At 46.4% G+C, this 20,106-nt stretch overlaps 1 protein-coding gene across 2 annotated transcripts in view; it reads left to right on the top strand.

The window, feature by feature from the left end:
• Positions 1-14,323, top strand: part of TMLHE (trimethyllysine hydroxylase, epsilon) — a 47,180-nt gene extending 32,857 nt beyond the window's left edge. For both annotated transcript variants that reach the window (XM_019521430.1, XM_019521431.1), the window contains exons 5-9: positions 845-1,124; positions 4,051-4,170; positions 6,763-6,999; positions 9,802-9,940; positions 11,193-14,323. In XM_019521430.1, the coding sequence (XP_019376975.1) occupies positions 845-1,124; positions 4,051-4,170; positions 6,763-6,999; positions 9,802-9,940; positions 11,193-11,324 (908 nt within the window). In that variant the 3' untranslated portion in view covers positions 11,325-14,323. The remainder of the gene's footprint in view (positions 1-844; positions 1,125-4,050; positions 4,171-6,762; positions 7,000-9,801; positions 9,941-11,192) is intronic.
• Positions 14,324-20,106: the final 5,783 nt, after the last annotated feature.

Genomic DNA, 20,106 nt, shown 5'->3' with positions numbered 1-20,106 from the left:
CAATTACTACCCTCTGGGTCCGACCACGGAGCCAATTTCTTAGCCAGCGGATTGTGGTGGTTATAGAAATGCAGTGCTAAAATGTTCTGTTCAGAACTTTAAAAGGCAAGTAGAAATATTTTAGGACATCATATTTTGGGCAAACTTATCAACTTATAATGTATTCCATGAGGCTGCTAAACTCTATAAATTGCAGAAAATGTACTTGATAATGCAGCAAGTTTTTTTTCCCCATCTTCACTGCTGTGGTTTCATAAATATTTTACTGAGTGCCTCATTGAGTTAGACTCAAGGCACCTCTCAGAAAATGTCATCTTTTAGCTTTTGCTCATTTTTTAACTGTGGGAAAATAATAGAATAATTTTTTGTTGCAAAGAACTCAGAAGGACCACAACACATCAAGATGTTTTTTACACTATGGACTCCTGTTTTGATGCTTCTGGGTTTATTTTGTGAATTGTGTGTAGGTTTTCCACACCTAACTGTGCTAATTTTGCATGGCAGTCCATAGCACCCTTAAAAGTAATTTATGAATTACTGATTTTGAGAGACAACCCCTGGGCTTGGCAATAATTTAGCTGTGAACCAGAAGTCCTGCAGCAGCCCCACCAGGTACACCTCAGAAAACTGAAATATGAAATAACAAAGTATTATATTAAATGTTAACTTGTTTCAATGTAACCTCTAATAATTGTTTTTTATGTAACTTGCCCAACAACAATTTTGGTCATCAGCAAGAAGCTGACATCATCTCTCAATCTGGTGTTTGAACTGGCTGGTAATCCTAGAGCTCTACAAGTTCTGTTTTCAGTGACAATAACTCTCTTTTTCAATGTTATCGCAGGGCCAGATGGTCATGTGACCCGGTATGGGTTAGAATGGCTGGGGAAGAACAGCTACGAGGGGCAGAAGGAGCAAGTCATGCATCCTCGAATTCTCTGGAATGCAGAGATCTACCTGCAAGCTCAGGTACCATCCACTGACTGCAAGAGCTTCCTGGAAACAAATGAGGGCCTGAAGGAGTTCCTGCAGAACTTCCTGCTGTATGGGATTGCTTTTGTAGAAAATGTTCCCCCAACCAAAGAGGACACAGAAATCTTAGCTGAGAGGGTCAGCTTGATCAGGTAATTAAAGATGTCCTGTGGAAAGCCAAATGTTTTGCCTAAGACTCAAACACCACAAGCTTGACAAGGAGTGGGTTGTAATCTCAGTTGAGAATGTGAAGGTTGTTCTTCTATTCTAGCCAGTTGCCCTTCAAGAATGACCGGGGGCTGGGAGCAGGTGGGGATGGAGCCCCGTGGGCCCACTTCCCCTTTACCTCCTGCTGCTTGGGGTCTGTGCCCACTTCCCCCCTCCCCACCGCAGAGAGTTGGGTTGGGGAGCCGAGGCCAGCAGTGCCCTCTGTCCAGTCCTCAGCACAGCTTTGGAATCCATGGCAGTGCTCCCCCACACTTGGAGCACTCTGACTGGCTGTTTCCGTCAGCCAATCAGAGTGCGAATAAAGCATCTTGGACAGACAGACAGACAGAAAGGCAGACAGACTTAGGCTTTTATAATATTAGAATTCTGTAAATCCAGGGATATAATCTAGACACACTGACACACTTTATACACATAATCTAGACACACTGACACACTTCAAAATGAAGCATGGCATGCTGACCTGTGGTCTTCCTGGCTAGTCCATTTGCCTCAAGATGGAATGGTGAATTGTGGAACCTGTCATCTCCACGGACCCACCTGCTGTCTTACTAAAGTTTATGATCTGCTTAGGCAGCATCTAGTCACAATGGTGGTCATGGGATTATGCTGAGCATTGAAGGAGTGGAGGGTATTTTGAAAGCTGGGAAGACTTGAGCTATGCCAGGAGAGGCATTTCCTGTTTTGACATGAAGGGTTAGTAGGGCAGCCTTGGTCCTGGGAGCCAGAAAGATCAAAAGAGGCCTGTAGTTGCCTTTCAAGGGAAAAAATGGGAAAGATATTTTTTTTTTCTGTGAAAGAAAAAAACAGCTTGGGTCAGTGTGGGGGTGGGTTTCAGGTTTTATTCAGACTAAGCAGAGTAGAAATGCTTTGACTTCCGCAGGCCTCTGAAGGAGAAGGATATATACTGTTTACATTATATATTGCATTGTATTTTACTATATTAATCCCATGGTTTGAGACTTTTGCTAATCTCCTGCCAGGGTCAGGAAAAACTTGCACCCCTTCCCCTTTTACTTTCATTACTCGTTTTTGGATGAGGGTGATTAGCCTTTCTCAGGCATTGAACGTTGCCTGGGGTGCTTACTGGTGCTGAGAACTCCCGCCCCAGATGACTAGCCCTAGTCGGTCTTGTTCACACAGTCTTGGTTAAAACAATTGTCATGTCTGGGTTCAGGAAGGAATTTTAATAGAATTATAAAGAAAGTCTGGAAGCAACCTCAAGAGGTCATCTAGTCCAGGGGTTGTCAACTGGGGAGGTCCTAGGGGGTACACGTGTACAGGTGGGCAGGGATGGGGTGCCACCACCCCATACCACCGCCTCCCAGGAGCGGGGGGAGCAGGGGTGAGGGCAGCACTGCCCCTCTGCAAGCCACACAGGTGCTGCCCAGCCAGCCAGATGTGGGGACGGTTGCGGGGGCTCGCTCATGGCAGCTGCCACCCACCACGCCGCGCTGCTGCTGCTGCTCCGTGTCCGGCCACTGGGAGTACACTTATTTTAAAAGGCTGAAAACCCTTGTTCTAGTCCAGTCCCTTGCTCAAGGCAAGATCATCCCTATCGAACTGTCCTATACAAGTGTTTAATGTATTCCTAAAAATCTTCAGGAACAACCCTTGCACACAATTACCAGGGATAATGCCTGCAATATCAAAAACATCCTTTAACTTGCCACAGGTAAAACAGGGGGATGAGGGCACTGTCAATATGGTGGCACTGCAAGGATAGAAGGTAGTTAAAATACTCTTAGAGATCTGAGAAAAAGGACTGCACCCCCCACTACAGAGTAAGCCAGAACTCCCACAATCCGTGCAAATGTGACTTCTTCTTTTTTACAGGAATGGTATTTAGTTGTGAAGGGAGATCATTCTTCTGCTAGAACAGGGATGGGCAAAGGCCAACCCATGGGCCAGATCCAGTTGACAGTGGACTCCATTTCCCAGCCAACCCCACGCATGGCTGGGATCAGTCTCCATGGAGAGCCCAGCCACAGCTGGGCTGTGAAAGCTCAAGGCTGGGGTTGCCATGGAGACCAGCTCCAGCCACGCTGGCAGGGCACAGGGCAGGGGCCTGCTCCAGAGCTGCTGGGATCTTGCAGTGGGAGCAGCTTGCTCCGGAACCAGGGCAGAGCCGTGATCCATAGCCTGCATGCTCTGGGCAGGGGCACACAGGCAGGGGATCACGGCTCTGCCCTGGCTCCTTGCAGTGGTGACAGCTTGGTTTGGAGCAAGGGCAGAGCCGCAATCCCCTGCCTGTGTGCCCCTGCTCAGAACATGCAGGCTACAGATTGCAGCTCTGCCCTGGCTCTGGAGCAAGCTTCCCCCATTGCAAGGTCTCAGCAGCTCCGGAGCAGCTCCCTGTCCTAATCTGTCCTGTCCTGCCAGCACAGCTGGGGCTGGTCTCCATGGTAACCCCAGCCTTAGATTTTCACAGCAGCTGTGGCTGGGCTCTGCATTGAGATGGGTCCCAGCCATTCAGGCAGGGGCTGCTAGGAAATGGAGCCTGGCTGCTGGCCAGATCAGCCGTTTTGCCCACCACTATGCTAGAAGGATAGTGGTCACAGAAGTTCACAAAGCAGAAGTTGGGGCTTAGCTATGAGGGACAAAAACTAAACTCTTGAAGTGGCAGAAACTCCATCAGCACACAACTTCGCTTAACGCTGTATACTGTAAAGCATGCATCGTGCCATATTATTTTGTCTTAGTAATTTGCATTCTTTGAGGGCTGGATGGGAGTACATTTTAGAGGAAGGGGAAAACATACTTAAGAAAATAGCAAGGTTGACAGTCATTTCTGCTGCCCCAGTTGCATTGTGATATACACCTGTTTGTGTCCCCCCTTTTCTGCCGCAGAGAGACCATCTATGGTCGAATGTGGCATTTCACCTCTGACTTCTCCCGGGGAGACACCGCATACACAAAACTGGCTCTGGATCGTCACACTGACACCACCTACTTCCAGGAACCCTGTGGGTATGTACTTGTGCTGCTTGCCAAAGGTACAACAGAAAAGGCAAGAGCAATTCATTAGTGAAAACATTTGAGTGGCAGAATGTTTCTCTAAGTGGGTTGATTGACTCTAACAACATATTAAAAAGACATGTATGTTCCCATTATATGGCAATGCTGAACTGAAATCCTATGTGATTCTGGCATGCTTTATTCCCCTTTTTCCTACCTGAAGCTTTTTGGTGTTTCAGGAACATACACTTATTGAAACTTGGCTGCTGGCAAATTCCTTCTCGTTTCCCAGGTGACCAAGTACTCTCTTCAAATCCTTCTATGATGAAAGTGAGCCATGCAATTGTATGAATTAGTGCCAGTCATCCAGCTAGCCTTTGTAATACATGTGTGCCCTGTTTGATAGAGAAAGGTGGAAGGCCTAATAGTGGTTATACACACACAGTTACAGAGGAGGCCTAGGTCTGATTACTTAATTTGTTTTTGTTGAAGGGAAGTGCAAGGACTGCAGAGGTAACATCCATCTCTGGAGGAGGACTAGGAGAAGCGGTTAAAGAGCAGTGACCTTGAGTACCAACTGTCCATCTTAGAGGGTAATGGCTGCAGGGAACAGCTTCTGAAAGGAGAGGAAGAGAAAGAAATCTGAATTGCAGACCACCACTTAAGACCAGTACAAAAACTGATAACTGGAAAAGAAGTCAGGATTCCTAGTTCACATCCCAAGTACCTCCACAGCCATTTTAATATAAAAATTTGAGGTGGCAGAGTTACTTGCATAGCAACCACAATTTTAAAATTAACAATTTATTAGTATGCTACAGTTGTGGGATGGAAGTGTTTGCATACAACGGGCTGTGCTGGCATACTTTGACACAGGAATAAGGCTGCTTTATTACATTCTGTGAACATCTCAGTGTTATTTTCAGGCTCTCTCTTGTACATCTCCGCCAGAGCTTTGTACATTTCCCTCAGTTTCCCCAAGACAAATACAAAAAAAAGTCATTAACAGTCACTTTTATTACTATGTACTCAATAGCCCATTAGCTATTTTATACTTTTCCCTTAAGCCTTGAAAGAAAGTCTTTTATGTGGTTTAAGCATGTCTCTCTGCATAGACTGCAACATTATTTTAAGCCATGGTAGCATAAACTAAGCAGGCAGGTTTATATGTGAGCACTAGAGTGTGCAAGGCACTGCACTTTTGAAAGTCAGTGTCAGCGTTCTTTCTTCTTGTAGTCCCTATGGTCCGTCAGTAGCCCTCTACCCAAGTATCAGAAGGCTTGCCTTTGAATGGCTAGGCCTAGTTTTCAAGTCTTTTGCAGCCTGTTGTGGGGATAAGGATGCAGTCAATGCCCAGCTTAAACTGCTGGTGAATAGACCCTAGCCATCCGTTCATGCAGCGAGTCAGAACTGGTCTGTGATTCGAAAGGACACCCTCAGGGAAAACTAAGTGCAGAAAGTGATGCAGGTTATTTCATGGGTGAAATAGTTACCCCATGAAAAGGTCAGTAGTGGCTCTGTGCATCTGGAAGGTGCTCTGAGAGGGCTACATCTTGCAAAGTTGGTGGAAAGGGAAAGAAAGGTGCAAGATAAACTGCTAGAGTGGCAAAGTTTAGATTGTTTGTGTGACCTTGGCAAAGCAGTTCCACTCCTAATATTTTGTGAAGGGATGTCCCTGGAGTAAGGACATTAGCCAGGACTCAGAAAACCAAGGTCCAATATATTGCTTTTCAGCAGGCTTCTTTAATGACTTATGTCCATGCCCCAATTCTCCATACGCAAAACAGAGATAATAGCAGTGGCCTGCCTCAGAGGTGTTGTGAGGGCATGAGTTAAAAACAGTAAGGAGCTTAGATACGGTGGTGATATAGGTACAGTAGGTAGCCAAGAGAAAGAGGTTTGTGTTTTCTGTTACATGAAGCTTTAATTTTTCATTTTGAATTTTTCTTTCCTTTTGAAGTTTACTTTTTTATTTGTTTTTTTACCAAAACTGTTTGAAGCCATCTTCTAGAAGTTAGCTTTGTGCTTGTTGAACTTTCTAGTTCAAGGTAAATATTTTGAGATTGTGAATAATTTATATTCCAGAGCAATTTGATCCAGTGAAAACTTCCATAAAAACTGTAATATGAGAAATTCTTTTTAATTCATCCAAGGCCCTGAACATTCTATTTTCAGGAGAAGCTATTTTAATTTTTTAATTGTGAGATATGCAGGATGGAAGAAAACACTCCACGAAATGCTTCTTATTGAGCAACTCTGGTATCAAGACTGTGTCTAGCATTTCACTGTTACTGCCTTAGCATTAAATGCCACTTTGCTTTTTGCATTGGTTGGCTCTGTCCCCATTAAGCGAAATGTACACTGCTAGGCCTGGTGAAATAACGTCTGCTGTCATTCACTAATACTACCTCCACCAGTGAATAGATATAGCCTAATTAAGCAGAATATGAAACCAAAGAGGTTGGCCCCCTCACATACTTCATCCTCTCCAGATTCATCTTCCTGTGTTTGAGAGTCATTACTACTGTGTGGATCCAGTGTATCCCACATGACAAACTGACTGGCTTTTCCTTTGTGGTCTTGTCTCTCTCTTACCTCATGCAGCATCCAGGTGTTCCACTGCCTCAAGCATGAAGGGACTGGTGGCCGGACACTGCTTGTGGATGGGTTCTATGCAGCAGAGAAGGTGCTCCAACAAGCTCCTGAATCTTTTGAGCTGCTCAGCAAGGTGCCATTGAAGCATGAGTACGTGGAAAATGTAGGAGGCTGTCACAATCACATGATCGGTGTTGGGCCTGTTTTAAACATCTATCCTTGGAACAACGAGCTGTATTTGATCAGGTGAGACATAAGGGCTTGCATCTTGACCACAGACTTCCCTGTTTTGTGGGGAGTGAGGCATCCATGCAGGTTTTTAGTAGAGGTGCATTGATACGTTGGTCTGATATCGGATCAGCACCTATAAAGAAAATTGTCTGTATCGGAAATCGACCTGATGTGGCTGATAATTTGGCCAATAAATGACCTGTCCATGTGCGCAGCTGCAGCATAGCATGTAGGCAGTGAGGAGACAGCCGGTAGCATGGAGAACTGCTTGCAGCTGATAAGTCTGGTGTGGTGGAAGGGGAGGGGCACGCGGAGGCAGAACAAGGCCGCCTGCAGTGAGGAGGGAGTAGAGTAGGGGTTGGGACAGGCGCTGCCCAGCTGGAAGAGGGGGGTGTGGGACAGAGCCATGGCTCGTCCAGGGGGCACAGGGATGGGGGAAGGGGGCAGCTTCCGCTGCTGCGCAGCACTCCTCTGGTGGCTTGTCCGTTTATCTAGCAGCTCCCGCCACTGCTCCCACCACTTGTCCAGGAGGGAATGGGTGGTCCCCAGATCTGCACAGGGTGGGTGGCGGCAGCACTGGGAGGGGGGGCTATGGGGTGGCTACGGCGATTTTTGGGGTGGGTGCAGGGCCTCTGCCCCCTTCCCCCATAGCTCCCTCCCAGTGCCGTTGCTGCCTGCCTGGCGCCACCCCAGCCCACAGCTGCAGTCCCCCCGCCCGTGACCCACACAGATTTGCGGGGCACACACCCTTCCCCCCCCCATGCCCTCCCAGGGTGCATGCAGCAATAGGAGCCATTCCCTCTGGCACCTCCCAGACAAGCTGCAGTTCTGTCTCATGTCCTGCCCCGCCCCAGCTGGGCAGTGCCTCCCTCACCACAGGGTCCTTGAGCTTCCCCCCCACGCCCCTTCCATTTCCTCTCCCCTTCCACCACAACAGACTTACCAGCTGTATACAGTTGTATCAGAAATAGGATCGGTATTGGCCAATACGCCTCCTTAAAAATCAGCTACCCATATCAGCCCCAGAAATCTCTATTGGTGCATCCCTAGTTTTTAGCACGTTTGTTTTATCTGGCCAGCACTGAAAGAACTAGCACTCTCTACAAAACATTTTAAAAAGGGGAGGTGAAGGGGGGGGCATGCATTTTGTCTGGGCCCTCCCTACCAATGATTTATGAATTGTTGCTCCTATCAGGCTTTCTGACTCGTACTCCAGACCCCCTATCTTTGGAAGGGAAGCCTGTAAGCTGAGCTTTGATGTCAGCTCCCTGTTCAGCTGTATGCTCTGCCACCTATAATTCAGCCTGCTTTACAGTATGCTCAGCTGAAAGGGAAAGACTAAGCACTGACTCCAGCTAAAGCCCTCATGTGAAAACTGAGTACACTTGCTCCAAAATTGTAAAAGCCACTCTTGGAATCTTAGTATCTCCCTTACATCATTCTTACCCACTTCACCACTTCTAAAGTGTTTCTCCTGAAGTACATTTCAGACCTTGAATGCAAGCTCACATGAGAATTCTATGTCTGCCAAATTTTTAGACTGAAAATGTGGGAGTCTCCAAGTGGGGAATGAATCCAGAGAATTCTCAGGGTATCTTCCTCTGTGCAAACAGCCAACCTGCCCCTGGACTCGGAGTCAGAACACTTGAATACTATAAACATCAGTAGCTTTAACATCTGACTGTAAATACTTACCAACTCCACAAGAGCCACCAGATCACCCTCAGTTTTCAACAGTATATGACTCAGATCCTCCTCTTGGGTTTGATCTCACACCATTTAAAAGTCAATGAGAATCATGCCATTGACTTCAGAGGCAGCAGTGTCGTATATAAAGACCTTCCTGGATATCAGCCTATTATTGAATGAACTGAGGTAAAAATTTAATCAGATATTTTTGAAATTCAACTTCAGCCAGGCTCTTAAGTTTCAGTTCTGATTTAAAATGGAGGCTATATAGCCAATATCCCTTACTTTGACTATTGGTTAATTTTACTTGTCATAGATTTCCTTTAACCTTGCCTAACACAGACTATAAAAACTCAGTCCTGTTCCCCTGGCCTTTGCTGTTTCATTAAACATGCATAATGTTGAGGCAGGATTTAACTGATTACTTATTTCAAGTACTGGTAGAGCTAAATAGTGTAGAGTTACTTACTGATCAGAGTGTATGGTGGTAGATCTCACATGCACTTCCAGCACAATCTGTCTCTGGTATGAGTTGTTTAAGATTCTTCTTGATGAGTCAAAGTTGATATTTTTCGAGCTAACAATTTATACATGTTTCTCCTTTGACATATGTACATCAGTAATCATGCATTACCTCTGTGTGTTCCCCTCCTTTTTGTGGGGGCTGGCAAATAGTATATCATTATTCCAGGTTTCTGTCCCTCTGCATAGGGGCTACTGTCTGGCAAGTGAATGACATGGTAATTTTAAACACCGGTGCTCCCCTTGTCCTTGCTTGTTCTGCAGCACTGAAATCATAAACATCAAGAACTTTTTCACCCTGAACAGCCTAAATTGGCAGCTGTAATTGTAATGAGTTTTTGGTAGAGAAGGGAAAGAATCGGGCATCATTTAAGGCCACAAAATTTTAAAAGAGAAAAATGATTTAAAAGGGGAATAAGAGTTTTGGGATTGAGTTTAAGCTTTTTACTGCTCAGTCCTTGCCCCACTGCACACAGCAACCTCTTTTGGGTTTTTTGGGGCCTTCCTAAAGAGGTCCATTATGGTTAAACATGTTCCCTGTGGGCATAGTTGATTCTTCTCTACTCACAGACCCCTGGTGACTGTTCTTTTTCTCTTCTCTCTTAGGTACAATAACTATGACCGAGCAGTCATCAACACAGTGCCTTACGATGTAGTGCATCGCTGGTACGCTGCACACCGAACACTCACCACAGAATTAAGGAGACCAGAAAATGAACTCTGGGTCAAACTGAAGCCAGGCAAGGTAGAGTCACAAGTTCAGTCTGTGTTCATGAGACTATGACTGCGTACATTGAGGAAGGCAGGGCACCTGGTTTTAGTTAGAGTGGTATGGCACTCAGGGCTGCTGACTCTTGTCACTGACTTGGTGTAATACCTTGGGCACATTTGCTGGATGTTCTCCCTCTTTGTAGTAACTGCAGTAAGGGGTAATGCATCATATCACATGAATCTCTATATGTGTTCTTATCTCTGAAAGAGGGGGCAGGTGGAGAATAAATGGCTCCAAGACAAGAGAGAAATAGTGGAGTTTCACCAGAGAGACAATTTGGAAGGTTGGCTGCCACCCATGGGAGGGAATAGATGTCCTTATCTGTGAAATAGGCAAATAAGCTTCCTCTGTCAGGTATTGTGCTGAGACCTGGTAGAAATGGAAAATCTAATGGAAATATGTATGGAGAGCATCTGAGGAAACAGATCAGGCTAGCTAGCCTGATTAAGCATGGTTTATATGGCTGTGTTCTTACTCTGCAAGAGAAGAGATTTATAAAAATCAAATATTCCCCAACTTACCCTCGAAATGATTGAAGTGCCTAGTGCATCAATTGCGAGCACTGAAAGAAAGTGGCATGTTCTAGACTTAAAATGCTGGTGGGATGTTTGTGTGTTATGGTGGAGTGCTTTAAACCTGTGTCTAAGATTAAAACTGCATCATGCAGATCTGAACCATAGCTATATTTCCCCTGGAGCTACACCCATCCTAGGCCAGGTGAAAGGGTTTACACATAAATGGGCTAGATTTGGTATTAACCTAGGTTCAGGGCCCCTGGAATTGGAAAATACCAGGCAAGATTGCAGGGGCAAAGAGCAGTTACAGCTTCCCGGAGTCTGTGTTGGAGAGGAGAGAAGAGGGCAGGGCAGGGCAGTCTGAAAAGTGAGTGATGATGGCCTCTGAGGTCAGAAACAGGGTGTGTGTGACACTGGCCCATTACTGCAAGAGAATAGCAAAGCCCAGTCAACCCCAGGGGTTAGGGTTGCAGGTGAAGTCTGCCAGCCAGCTGCTGTGGAAGGAGAAGTAAATGGCACAAGGTGGACATTTTCTGGCATTATGTGCAACTTTGGGGTTGTTTCTGCCAGGAGCTGCCATTGTGCTACTTGTCATAGCCTTTTGGGGGTGGGGGTGGGGGTGGGGGTGGGGGGAGACAGTGCCCTAGTGTGAGATCTCACATGGCTTCTTGTTCACTTCCTGGTCTGACTGCTTTTCTGCTCCCATCCAGGCACTGTTTGTGGATAACTGGCGAGTACTTCATGGGCGGGAATCATTCACAGGATACCGCCAGCTCTGTGGGTGCTACTTGTCGAGAGATGATGTGCTGAATACTGCACGGTTCTTGGGAATGAAAGCTTAGCATGGACTGTCTGCAGCTGAGAGGCAGTCAGCATTCGACAAGCTGCAGTGCCCCAGGATTGTATATCACCAGGATGAAAATGGTCTGGATACCTCAACCCTTCCATCCATTCTAGACAGTCCCTGGTGCCTGAGGGAGCACTCCGAGGTCAGAGGGCACCAAAGCATTGCCTGATTGCATTTTCCCATTGAAAAATCACACTGCTCTTGCTCCCTCCTCCCCCCGCCCCCTTTGCCACCCGAGGACCTTTCAGCACAGTCTGGTTCAGAGTTGCAAGAAAGACACTGAGGCAGAGCTGATCAGGATACTGTCAGAAATTCTCCCACTCAAGTGCCTTTTGGATTATAAATGAGGGTATGAAAGCCTCATATTTCCTCTGTTCATCAATTGTTGCTTTTTTCAGCCACTAGCTTAGGTTTTTATTGTACATGGCAGAGTTGATTTTTTTTTTTTTTTGCCATGTCTTTCTCTGAGCTACATGAGAGTCCCCTCTACAGAGAGGATTTCAGTGATCGTACTTGAAACAGTGTAGAAATCAAACCACTCCAGCTTGGGCTTGGTGATACACTTCAGTAACTACTCTTCCACTCGTTACAGACACCCACACCATGTAAACATAGAAATAATAGGGTTGTAGAGACAGCATCATATTTCTCCACTATTTGAGAGTAAGGCATGCTGATTGAAGGCCCAGCTGGATCAGTCAGTGCAGCTGGGACATCTCCAAACAAGTTTTAGTGGAAGAGTAAGAAGGAGAGGGAGAAGTGATCCATGAGGGGAGGGAAGCAAAGCACGGTCCCCCCGGGTGTGTAAAGTGAGAGCAGTATTTCCCATGCTTTGTGGAGTGGTAAAAGGTTTGTGCCCAGCATTCCTGCATCCTACTCCACCAGCCGCTTGGAGCTTCCCTGTATCTACAGTGCAGGTACAGCTGCTGTAGGGTTTTCCTGAAGACTCTACTTGTGTCTGTCTGTCCCACTATTTTGAAGCCTACAAGCTTTATGTAGGAGAACTCTCCATTTGCTACTGGAGAAGGCTTGGATATGTAACCCATGTTTTTATACCTGTAGGTACTTAATGAGAGGTGGTTGTCAAGCCCCCAGAAGAAATGAACAAACAGGGGTGACTGGTTTTGTTTATCTTTACAGTTGTCTCTTAAAATATTTATTAACAAGCTGTTTCCTCTTAAGAACACCTGACTCAGAACCAAGAAGGGTTTTTAAATTCTCATTCCCTTTTCATTCTTTAGGCAGTGTGACTGTTTTTCTGCTTCACTCTGCTTAGACATAGAAGCTAAGTTTGGTTGCTCCCACATCCTGGTTCTCATGCTCTAGGAAGATGCTGTTGTGTTTGGGTTGTGAAAGCAGCCCAAGGATGCTTATGTACCAAACCAACCACCTTTTGTGTGGGCCAAACTACATGAATTGCTCCCATAGGCACTGAGAGACTCCTTCAGTCATTGGGCTTGGCCCTGAAGGGCTTCAAGTAACTGCAGAGCATTGCATGAAGCCATCAACTGGTTATAAGTGTGTTTCAGTGACCCTGAATTCGGGTATTACAAACTGGTGCCAGGAGGTTCCTTTTCAGTCATGTGCATCTCCCAAAACCCTGTCAGCCTCTGTCACAGGAGGCTGCTGCTTCTGTCTTGCAGCATGGAAAACAAGTCAAGCACTGTACAAAGAATACCGCTTCTATCCATTACTTTATTTAAAGAGAACTTGATTACAGATAACTCTTATTATTCAACTGCCAGCCAGCAAAGCTCTTAATTCTAAAGCTTATTAAAAGCATTTAGTTTTAAAAGTTAGATTTAAACAGCAAACTAAAAATGTCATGTTCTGTGCCTCCCACAGGTCAGTCAGGAACACCAGCAAAAGTCAGCTTTGCCTTCTGGCTTTCAGTGTTTAGTACAATGACATCTTGGGCTTAGACTGCTGCATGGGGGTGTCCAAAAACAGCCTGTAGTATTTTAATTGAAATGGGTGGAAAAAAACAATTATATTCAACATCTTAAAATATTTATAGAGTGGAAAGGGACCTCTGCCTTCTAAAAACTGAGCCTGAAACTTAAATGAAAGACTTGTGGGGAGGAAGTAAAGGTGATTCCAGAATCCCTTTGCTCTGTATGGAGTATTCTGTAGGCATGTTTAATTGGGACTTTACATATGTGACACCCGAGTCTAAGTATCCTAATCTCAGAAGGCAGCACTGTGGGCTATGCAGCCAGTGAAGCTCTGCCCACTGTAACAAAGGAAAATGCAGAGATGAAAACCCCACAGGACATGCTACTTGCCAGAGATTTGGTGCTTTACATAACTGGAGCTTCCATAGTGAGAATTTGTATATTGACAAAAGACTAGTGCAGTGTGTGCCTTTATAATAGGGAATGGCATTGCTGCAGGACTAGTGGAATTCATACCTAACTGCCAGTGAAAAAGAATGGGTTATGGGTCTGCTAAGGAGTGATCTAATAGAAACTGAACCCTCCTTCCAGAGTAGCTGGAAGTTGCTATCCATTCATTGCCTGTAAAAATAACATGGTGCTGTTTTGCTTTGTCTGGTTGCAGAAAGTTGGGGAAAGCTGTCCAGGCTAAACTAGGAATGTATTAATGTCTGAAACATTATTTTTCTTGTATGTATTTTTCAACTTTTCAGAATCCATCCTCAGCAGTAAATGTGGAAGGAGAGAACTTTTGCTTTAAGTTTTGTTCTCCATCTTTTCCCAGATGCTGGAGGATTGATTTTCTCCGAAACAGCTTGCTGGTGTGAGACCTTTTGGAGAAGCAGGATTGCTTAGAGTCACATACTAACCTTCTATACAAATCTATGCATTTATCTTAGTGCCATGTACGGAAGAGCTTGCATTTACTACAGTGTTCTTTGATCAATCTTTGTAATCAAGCTTTTGAGATTTTTTTTCTTCAGCTAATAAAAGATTAACTGCTTCCTTTCCCCTCCCACTGTGAAGTGAGATTCAAGTTTTATATAAAGATTGTATCCCTTATTTGTCATTCCAGTGTCAGTACTCTGTACAGGCAGCCCATCCTCTGTCCATGCTGCTTCAATGTTCTGCTCCAGTAGTGCTTCCACTCAGAAAACAAATTTCTTAGAGGGGCTTTGGGATCATGTTTAATTTCCCCTGTGTCTCAGGCACAGGAAAAGATGCCAGATTGTGACAGTTTTGCATTGTTCCTATTGAAGCCAGTGTAAAGTGCTACACAAGTCTCATGCTGACTTGCAGAAGGCAAGAAATACAGCTGGCCACTGTGCCATTTTGTCTCTTGCTTTACATGCTACACTGGTTCTGCACTGCTCAGAGACTGCCCTCAAAAACAAGCTGCACCCACCTGCTCTGCACACTCCGAGAACCGTTGGTGATGCATAGGGGTGCATGCGGGTGCATGTGCACCCCTGAGATTGGCCGTGCACCCACTGGAAGCTCCAGCCGCGAAACCGGAAGTGCTGCTGGAAGCGCGCTTCTGGTTTCACTGCTGGCTTGGTGATCAGCAGCTGGGGGACCGCCCCCCCATTGGCAATCTGGTGCCCCCCATGCTGAGAGCAGAACTGAGGCAATGAGGGTGCTTCAGGGGCAGCCCTCTACAGGGCTGATAGTTCAATGAACATCTCAGGTGCAGCACTTGCTAGCAAGTCAAACACAAATGCATTCATTCATGCCCAGATGCACAAAAAAGCACAGGAACGTTAAAGAATGTACACAACTCAAATGAGGGCGCCTTACAGATGTTGAAAGAAACATCTAGAAGATCTGAATCGTGCATGGCCTGCAGATTTAAGCCTTGCCCATTTTGTAATCATCTTTCTCTTCCTCTGCTGTTCTGGGGTGAGATTCTGGCGCTCCCTCCCTCTGCATATTGCTACATTGAAAGCTATGCCATCTACTCTAGGTCTTTCCAGTCACTCCCTCTGAAACCAGTCTTGTCTCTCTCCCTCTAGAACTCTATTGCGTGGTCAATTTTGTAAGGCAAGGTCTGTCAAGCAACTTTGACAAGTTTTCTACCCCTAATCTATTTTATTGTTTGAGGGGTAATGTGATTGCCCTTCTTTCATCTGGCATTCACATAATTGTAAAGGGTTTCAAAGGTAAAAGGTGATTATAGGTAACTCGGGTCCCTCCTTCAAAAACATTCCTCACCTTTGGACAGTGCCCTGTGCTGCAATCAGGTGGATGTGCTGGAACAGTTTGAATGTTTCCAATTACTGGTACAATAAATGTTTTGAAAACTATTTTTAGCTCTTGTTCCTCATTTATCTCTCGGATTGGTAATGAGAGAGTTTCTGTTGCAAGTGTCAACTAGTTATCACGGATCAGTATACCTTATTTACCTGAATCCAAGATTACTTTGAATTTAAGATGACCTCCCAGTAATTAGATTCTATACATAGAAAATTGTTATATTTTTCCATGTATAGAATAATTATTGGGCGGGGGGTCATCTTAATTTGATCCTGTACTTGATGCCTGACTCCCCCACCTGTTCCAACCCTTCCTCACTTTGTCTGTCACCGCCTACCCAACCAGGTAGCACCAGTTGTGGGTGGGGGTGGCAGGTAGCTGGGCCTCTTATCTTTGATCCTGAGCCTGGGTTGAAATGAGCTGGAGTTTCAGCCGCTGCTCCCCCCTACCTTTTACTCAAATCCCCACTTGTTAAATGGGGGAGAAAAACCTTCATCTTGGATTTGTGTCAATACAGAGTTGCATGAATTTTTATCAAGCTGCAAGTGTCATTGTATCCTGTGAAGGCCATTTTGACTATAAAGCTGGTCACAGAAAGTCACAGTTGTCAGCAAAAATATTTCTCAGTGGAAAGCTGGAAGTAGGGGAAGGTACACCTAGATACTCCACTCAGATTGGAGTAACAAACAAAGAGCAAGCTACTGGCCAAGGAAGCTACCTCTCTCAGGTGGACTAATAAGAATTAAATCACTTGACAAGGATTGAAATGAATTGGGGAGGGGAAGGTGGGGGGGGTCATCTGACAGTGGACTGGAAGTTGAAAAAGAGCAAGGTCTTCTTTGAAGGGCATGGTCACCAGTTAAAACAAGGAAGTAAGAAAGGGCCATGCAGCAGCAGGGTCCTGCCATCATCTGAGCAGTCGGTGAACAAATCCCAAAGGGCTCCTGGAGTAGAGAGAAAACTGAAGCAGGAAGGTATCATTTTTCCATACATCTATGCATCTTCTGCTGTATAAGAGCAAAATGCAGCTGGTTTAGAATTCCTTTTGCAAAGTGCATGTTACTGTTTCATCTCTCATGTGGATTGAATAGAGAAGTGTAACCCATAGTACCTACAAGGCAGCAGCTCTAAGCAAGCAGTTACTAGGATATCCTGGTGTCCTGGCACTAATGCGGAGAGAGAAGGGTGCCTGGTATTGGTGTCCCATCCCTTGGAATTGGTACCCAAGAGGCTAGAAAAGAATATGGCTGAAGTCTATTAAGACCCAGCTTTCTTCAGACATATGCTGGATTTCTCTTGTATCTAAGTTATTAGCTGATGATGTCCAACAGGGGAAGCTTGACCATAGCTGCTTCACTCCTAAAGTGCCACATGCAACAGCTGTGTACAGGTTTCCCTTGCTTTATGCGGGTTCTCTATGTGCAAATTTACTCTTATGCAATGATCCTTTTTATTCCAAAAATTGGTTATATGTGAGGTAAATTCACTCTTACGTCATCAGTGAGGTGGAAGCCTGCAGTCAGCTGCTTTGTGCAGTGCATTGTGGGACTGATGCATACCAAAATATAGTCTCCTGTGTGAATCTGTGCTCTTCGCTCATTGTCTGCAACGTGTTTCTGTAGTTGCCATCACCATTATGATAGTGCCCTGTGCTTGTGTGTACTGTCTGTTGTTGGCGAGTATGAAAATTGTTTTGTAAAAGCGGTAGAAATAGATCTGGGGGTCAGTATAGTTGAGGTCTTGGAATGTATCCCTATTTGTTACATTGTAAAGTGGGTTCCCTTTATGTGAATTAGAGTTATGTGCCATTTTCCAGGAATGCACGTACAGCAAAAATCAAGGGAAACCTGTACTCTTCAATTGCTTTCACACTGCCATGTAGATAGAATTTATTTTGGTAACAGAAATATAGGCTAATGCCCAGCGTTACCACCTAGTGCTGAGAGTACCTTAACTTCTCTTTGGTTAGGAGGTAGGCACAAGACCACAATCTAGGTCTACTTTGGCCTGCCTTTCTGACTGCTCCATCAGTGCCAATGTATGGGTGACCTGATTCTGCCCAGGCACTCTTGCCAGAGAAAGGTTAAGTTAGAAATGTCTGACTGTTCCCCTCCCTGCACCTGGATGTCTTTCAGCATTAGTAATGAGATGGAGCAGCTCTTAAAATGCAATTCAGCTAAAGCATCTCCCCATGTATCTCCTTTGCCTGTGGTGAGGTTATCCCTGACTAATGAGAAGAGTGGTACACTACGCCTTCCAACATAAAGGACCAAATGTATCTAGGATGGAAACTACCATGATTGACCGCAAGATGAACATGAGCCACCAATGTGCTATCGCAGCTGGCAAAGCGAACAAAACGCTGGCTTGCATCTACCGATGCATCTCAAGCAAAACCCAGGATGACATCCTCCCACTGTACTCGCCCTTGGTAAGGCTGCAGCTGGAGTACTGCATCCAATTCTGGGCTTCGCAATTCAGAAGGGATGTGGAGAAGCTTGAGAGAGTCCAGAGGAGAGCCACGCACATGATCACAGGACATGAGAAGAAAGGCTGCGAGCTATGGGACTCTTCAGCCTGGAGAAGCGCAGGCTCAGGGGTGACTTGGTGGCGTCAGGATCTGGGGAAATGCCTGTTCACCGGAGCACCCCAAGAGATACCAAGGACCTACAGTCACAAATTCCTACAAGACCATTTTAGGCTGGACATAAAGAAAAAATGTTTAACTGTCCAAGCCCCCAAGGCCTGGAATAGACTCCCCCCAGAAGTGATGCAAGCACCTATTCTGGACACTTTTTAAAGAAACATTTGGATGCTTATCTTGCTGGGATCCTTTGACTCTAGCTCACTTCCTGTACTTTGGGCAGGAGGCTGGACCCAATGATCTTACAAGGTCCCTTCCAGCCTTAATGTCTGAAACCTATGAAATAATGCCATTGCATCAGTCAGAGCAATTGAACCTATTTCCACCAGGACTGAGAGGAGCTGAAAGAATTTATATTGCTTAAGTAGCAGTTTTCTCTCCCAAATGAAGCAGTGGAGACTTCACTAGCTAAGGACATATGTAGATGACACAGGCGTTAATGTAGAGTGCCTGAAAATTTTAACGCAGTTTTTTTGGTACGGTGCATTTTTGTTTGCACATGTGGAAGCACCAAAGATGGGGTTTCCGTTGGGAGCCATACTATCCATCTGGCGTGGGGGCCCTCCCCGCAACTCGCCATGACTTGGTGTTACTGAATGAAAGGGAGGGGTTCAGTGGAGATCTTCCTGGGGGACCCTGGGGACGGTAGTACTCATTGTCTTGATGCGAAGTTCCACAGGGCTCTATCTCCCCTACACCCCATCCACTCACCAACCGAATGGGTGCCGCCTGTGTAGTTCGGCCGTGCCCTGTCAACCCCTTTCGCAAGGGGGACCGGCACTGGCATGGGTTCTGGTGGGCTAACCCGGTTGTCTCAACAGCTAGCATCCTTGCCTCAGATGCTGACGAGCTAGGCTTCCATTGGCTGGCATCCTCCTTGCCGCCTCTGGGCAGGACGCCTCTAAACCTCTTTATCAAGTAGACCACTGGAAAGGGCAGGGGTGGAGAGGTGGTGGAACTGCCTCCTCCCTCCCAGCCTCCTACAGGGGCTCAGCTTCCCTGGCTCGGGATGCTGGCACTGAGCTGGCTGCAGCACTCCTGTCTGCCACAGGAGCCTCACCACACTGGGCATGCTCCCTCTCCCCTCCCCAGCCAGGTTCTGGTGGGGCTTTTAAATCTTCCCGCGATGGCTGCTCTGGCCACTGCGATTGGCTCCACTGTTCCCCGCCCGGGGAACAGCTGATTAAACAGCTGGCATAATGCTGGCTTGCACAACCAGAGCTGTGGCTCCTCCTCTGGCTCAGGCTGAGCCCCCGGAGGTAAGTTTCCCCGGTGGAGAGGCTGCTTGTGTGGCTTGGGGCCCACGGGGACTTCCCCTTCCCCTTCAGGAGCCTGTGGGGGCATCTTGCCACCACAGCATGACACAGCTTTCGAGCGAGTTAAGCCTCGTGTGTCATTCCCCACAGATTTCAGTAAGGGGAGTCAAATACCAATTTACCCCCTGTAACTTATTTCCTAATGTATTAACAGCAGGAGGCGCATGTAAACCACCCAGGCTCCCCAGTCCCTGCCACCAGACTCTCACTGGGAGTCTCCCCTGGGCATAGTCATGGTCACCCCAAAATCCTTGTCACTTGCACCTGCCTATGCTTGGTCAGTCTGGTCTCTCTCCATTAGTACATGATCCCAAAGTCCCCACCCCAATCCCAAAGACAAGCCGCTTGGATCATCCCCTCCCATTCCTTTCCCTTCCCAGCACCAGCACCACCTGCCCCCAACATAGCTCACCACCTCCCCCCACCGGGAAGAGCCCGGCGCTGCATTTGGGCCCAGCCTGCAGCAGCTGCCTGCCCTGCCCCATGCAGACTGGGGGCACATGGCCCCCATGCCTCCCAGGACACATGCAGGAGTCACCACCCTCTCCCCACACTCCCTGGACAAGTTGTGGCTCCATCCCATGCCCCACCCCACCCCAGCTCTGCAGGGCTTGGTGGGATGGGTGCAGG

Source organism: Gavialis gangeticus, unplaced genomic scaffold, assembly GCF_001723915.1.
Source record: "Gavialis gangeticus isolate Ggan-Ray unplaced genomic scaffold, GavGan_comp1, whole genome shotgun sequence".
NCBI classification, from domain to species: domain Eukaryota; kingdom Metazoa; phylum Chordata; order Crocodylia; family Gavialidae; genus Gavialis; species Gavialis gangeticus.
The sequence above is the reverse complement of the archived record's forward strand: the minus strand, read 5'-3'. Positions and strand labels throughout refer to the sequence as shown.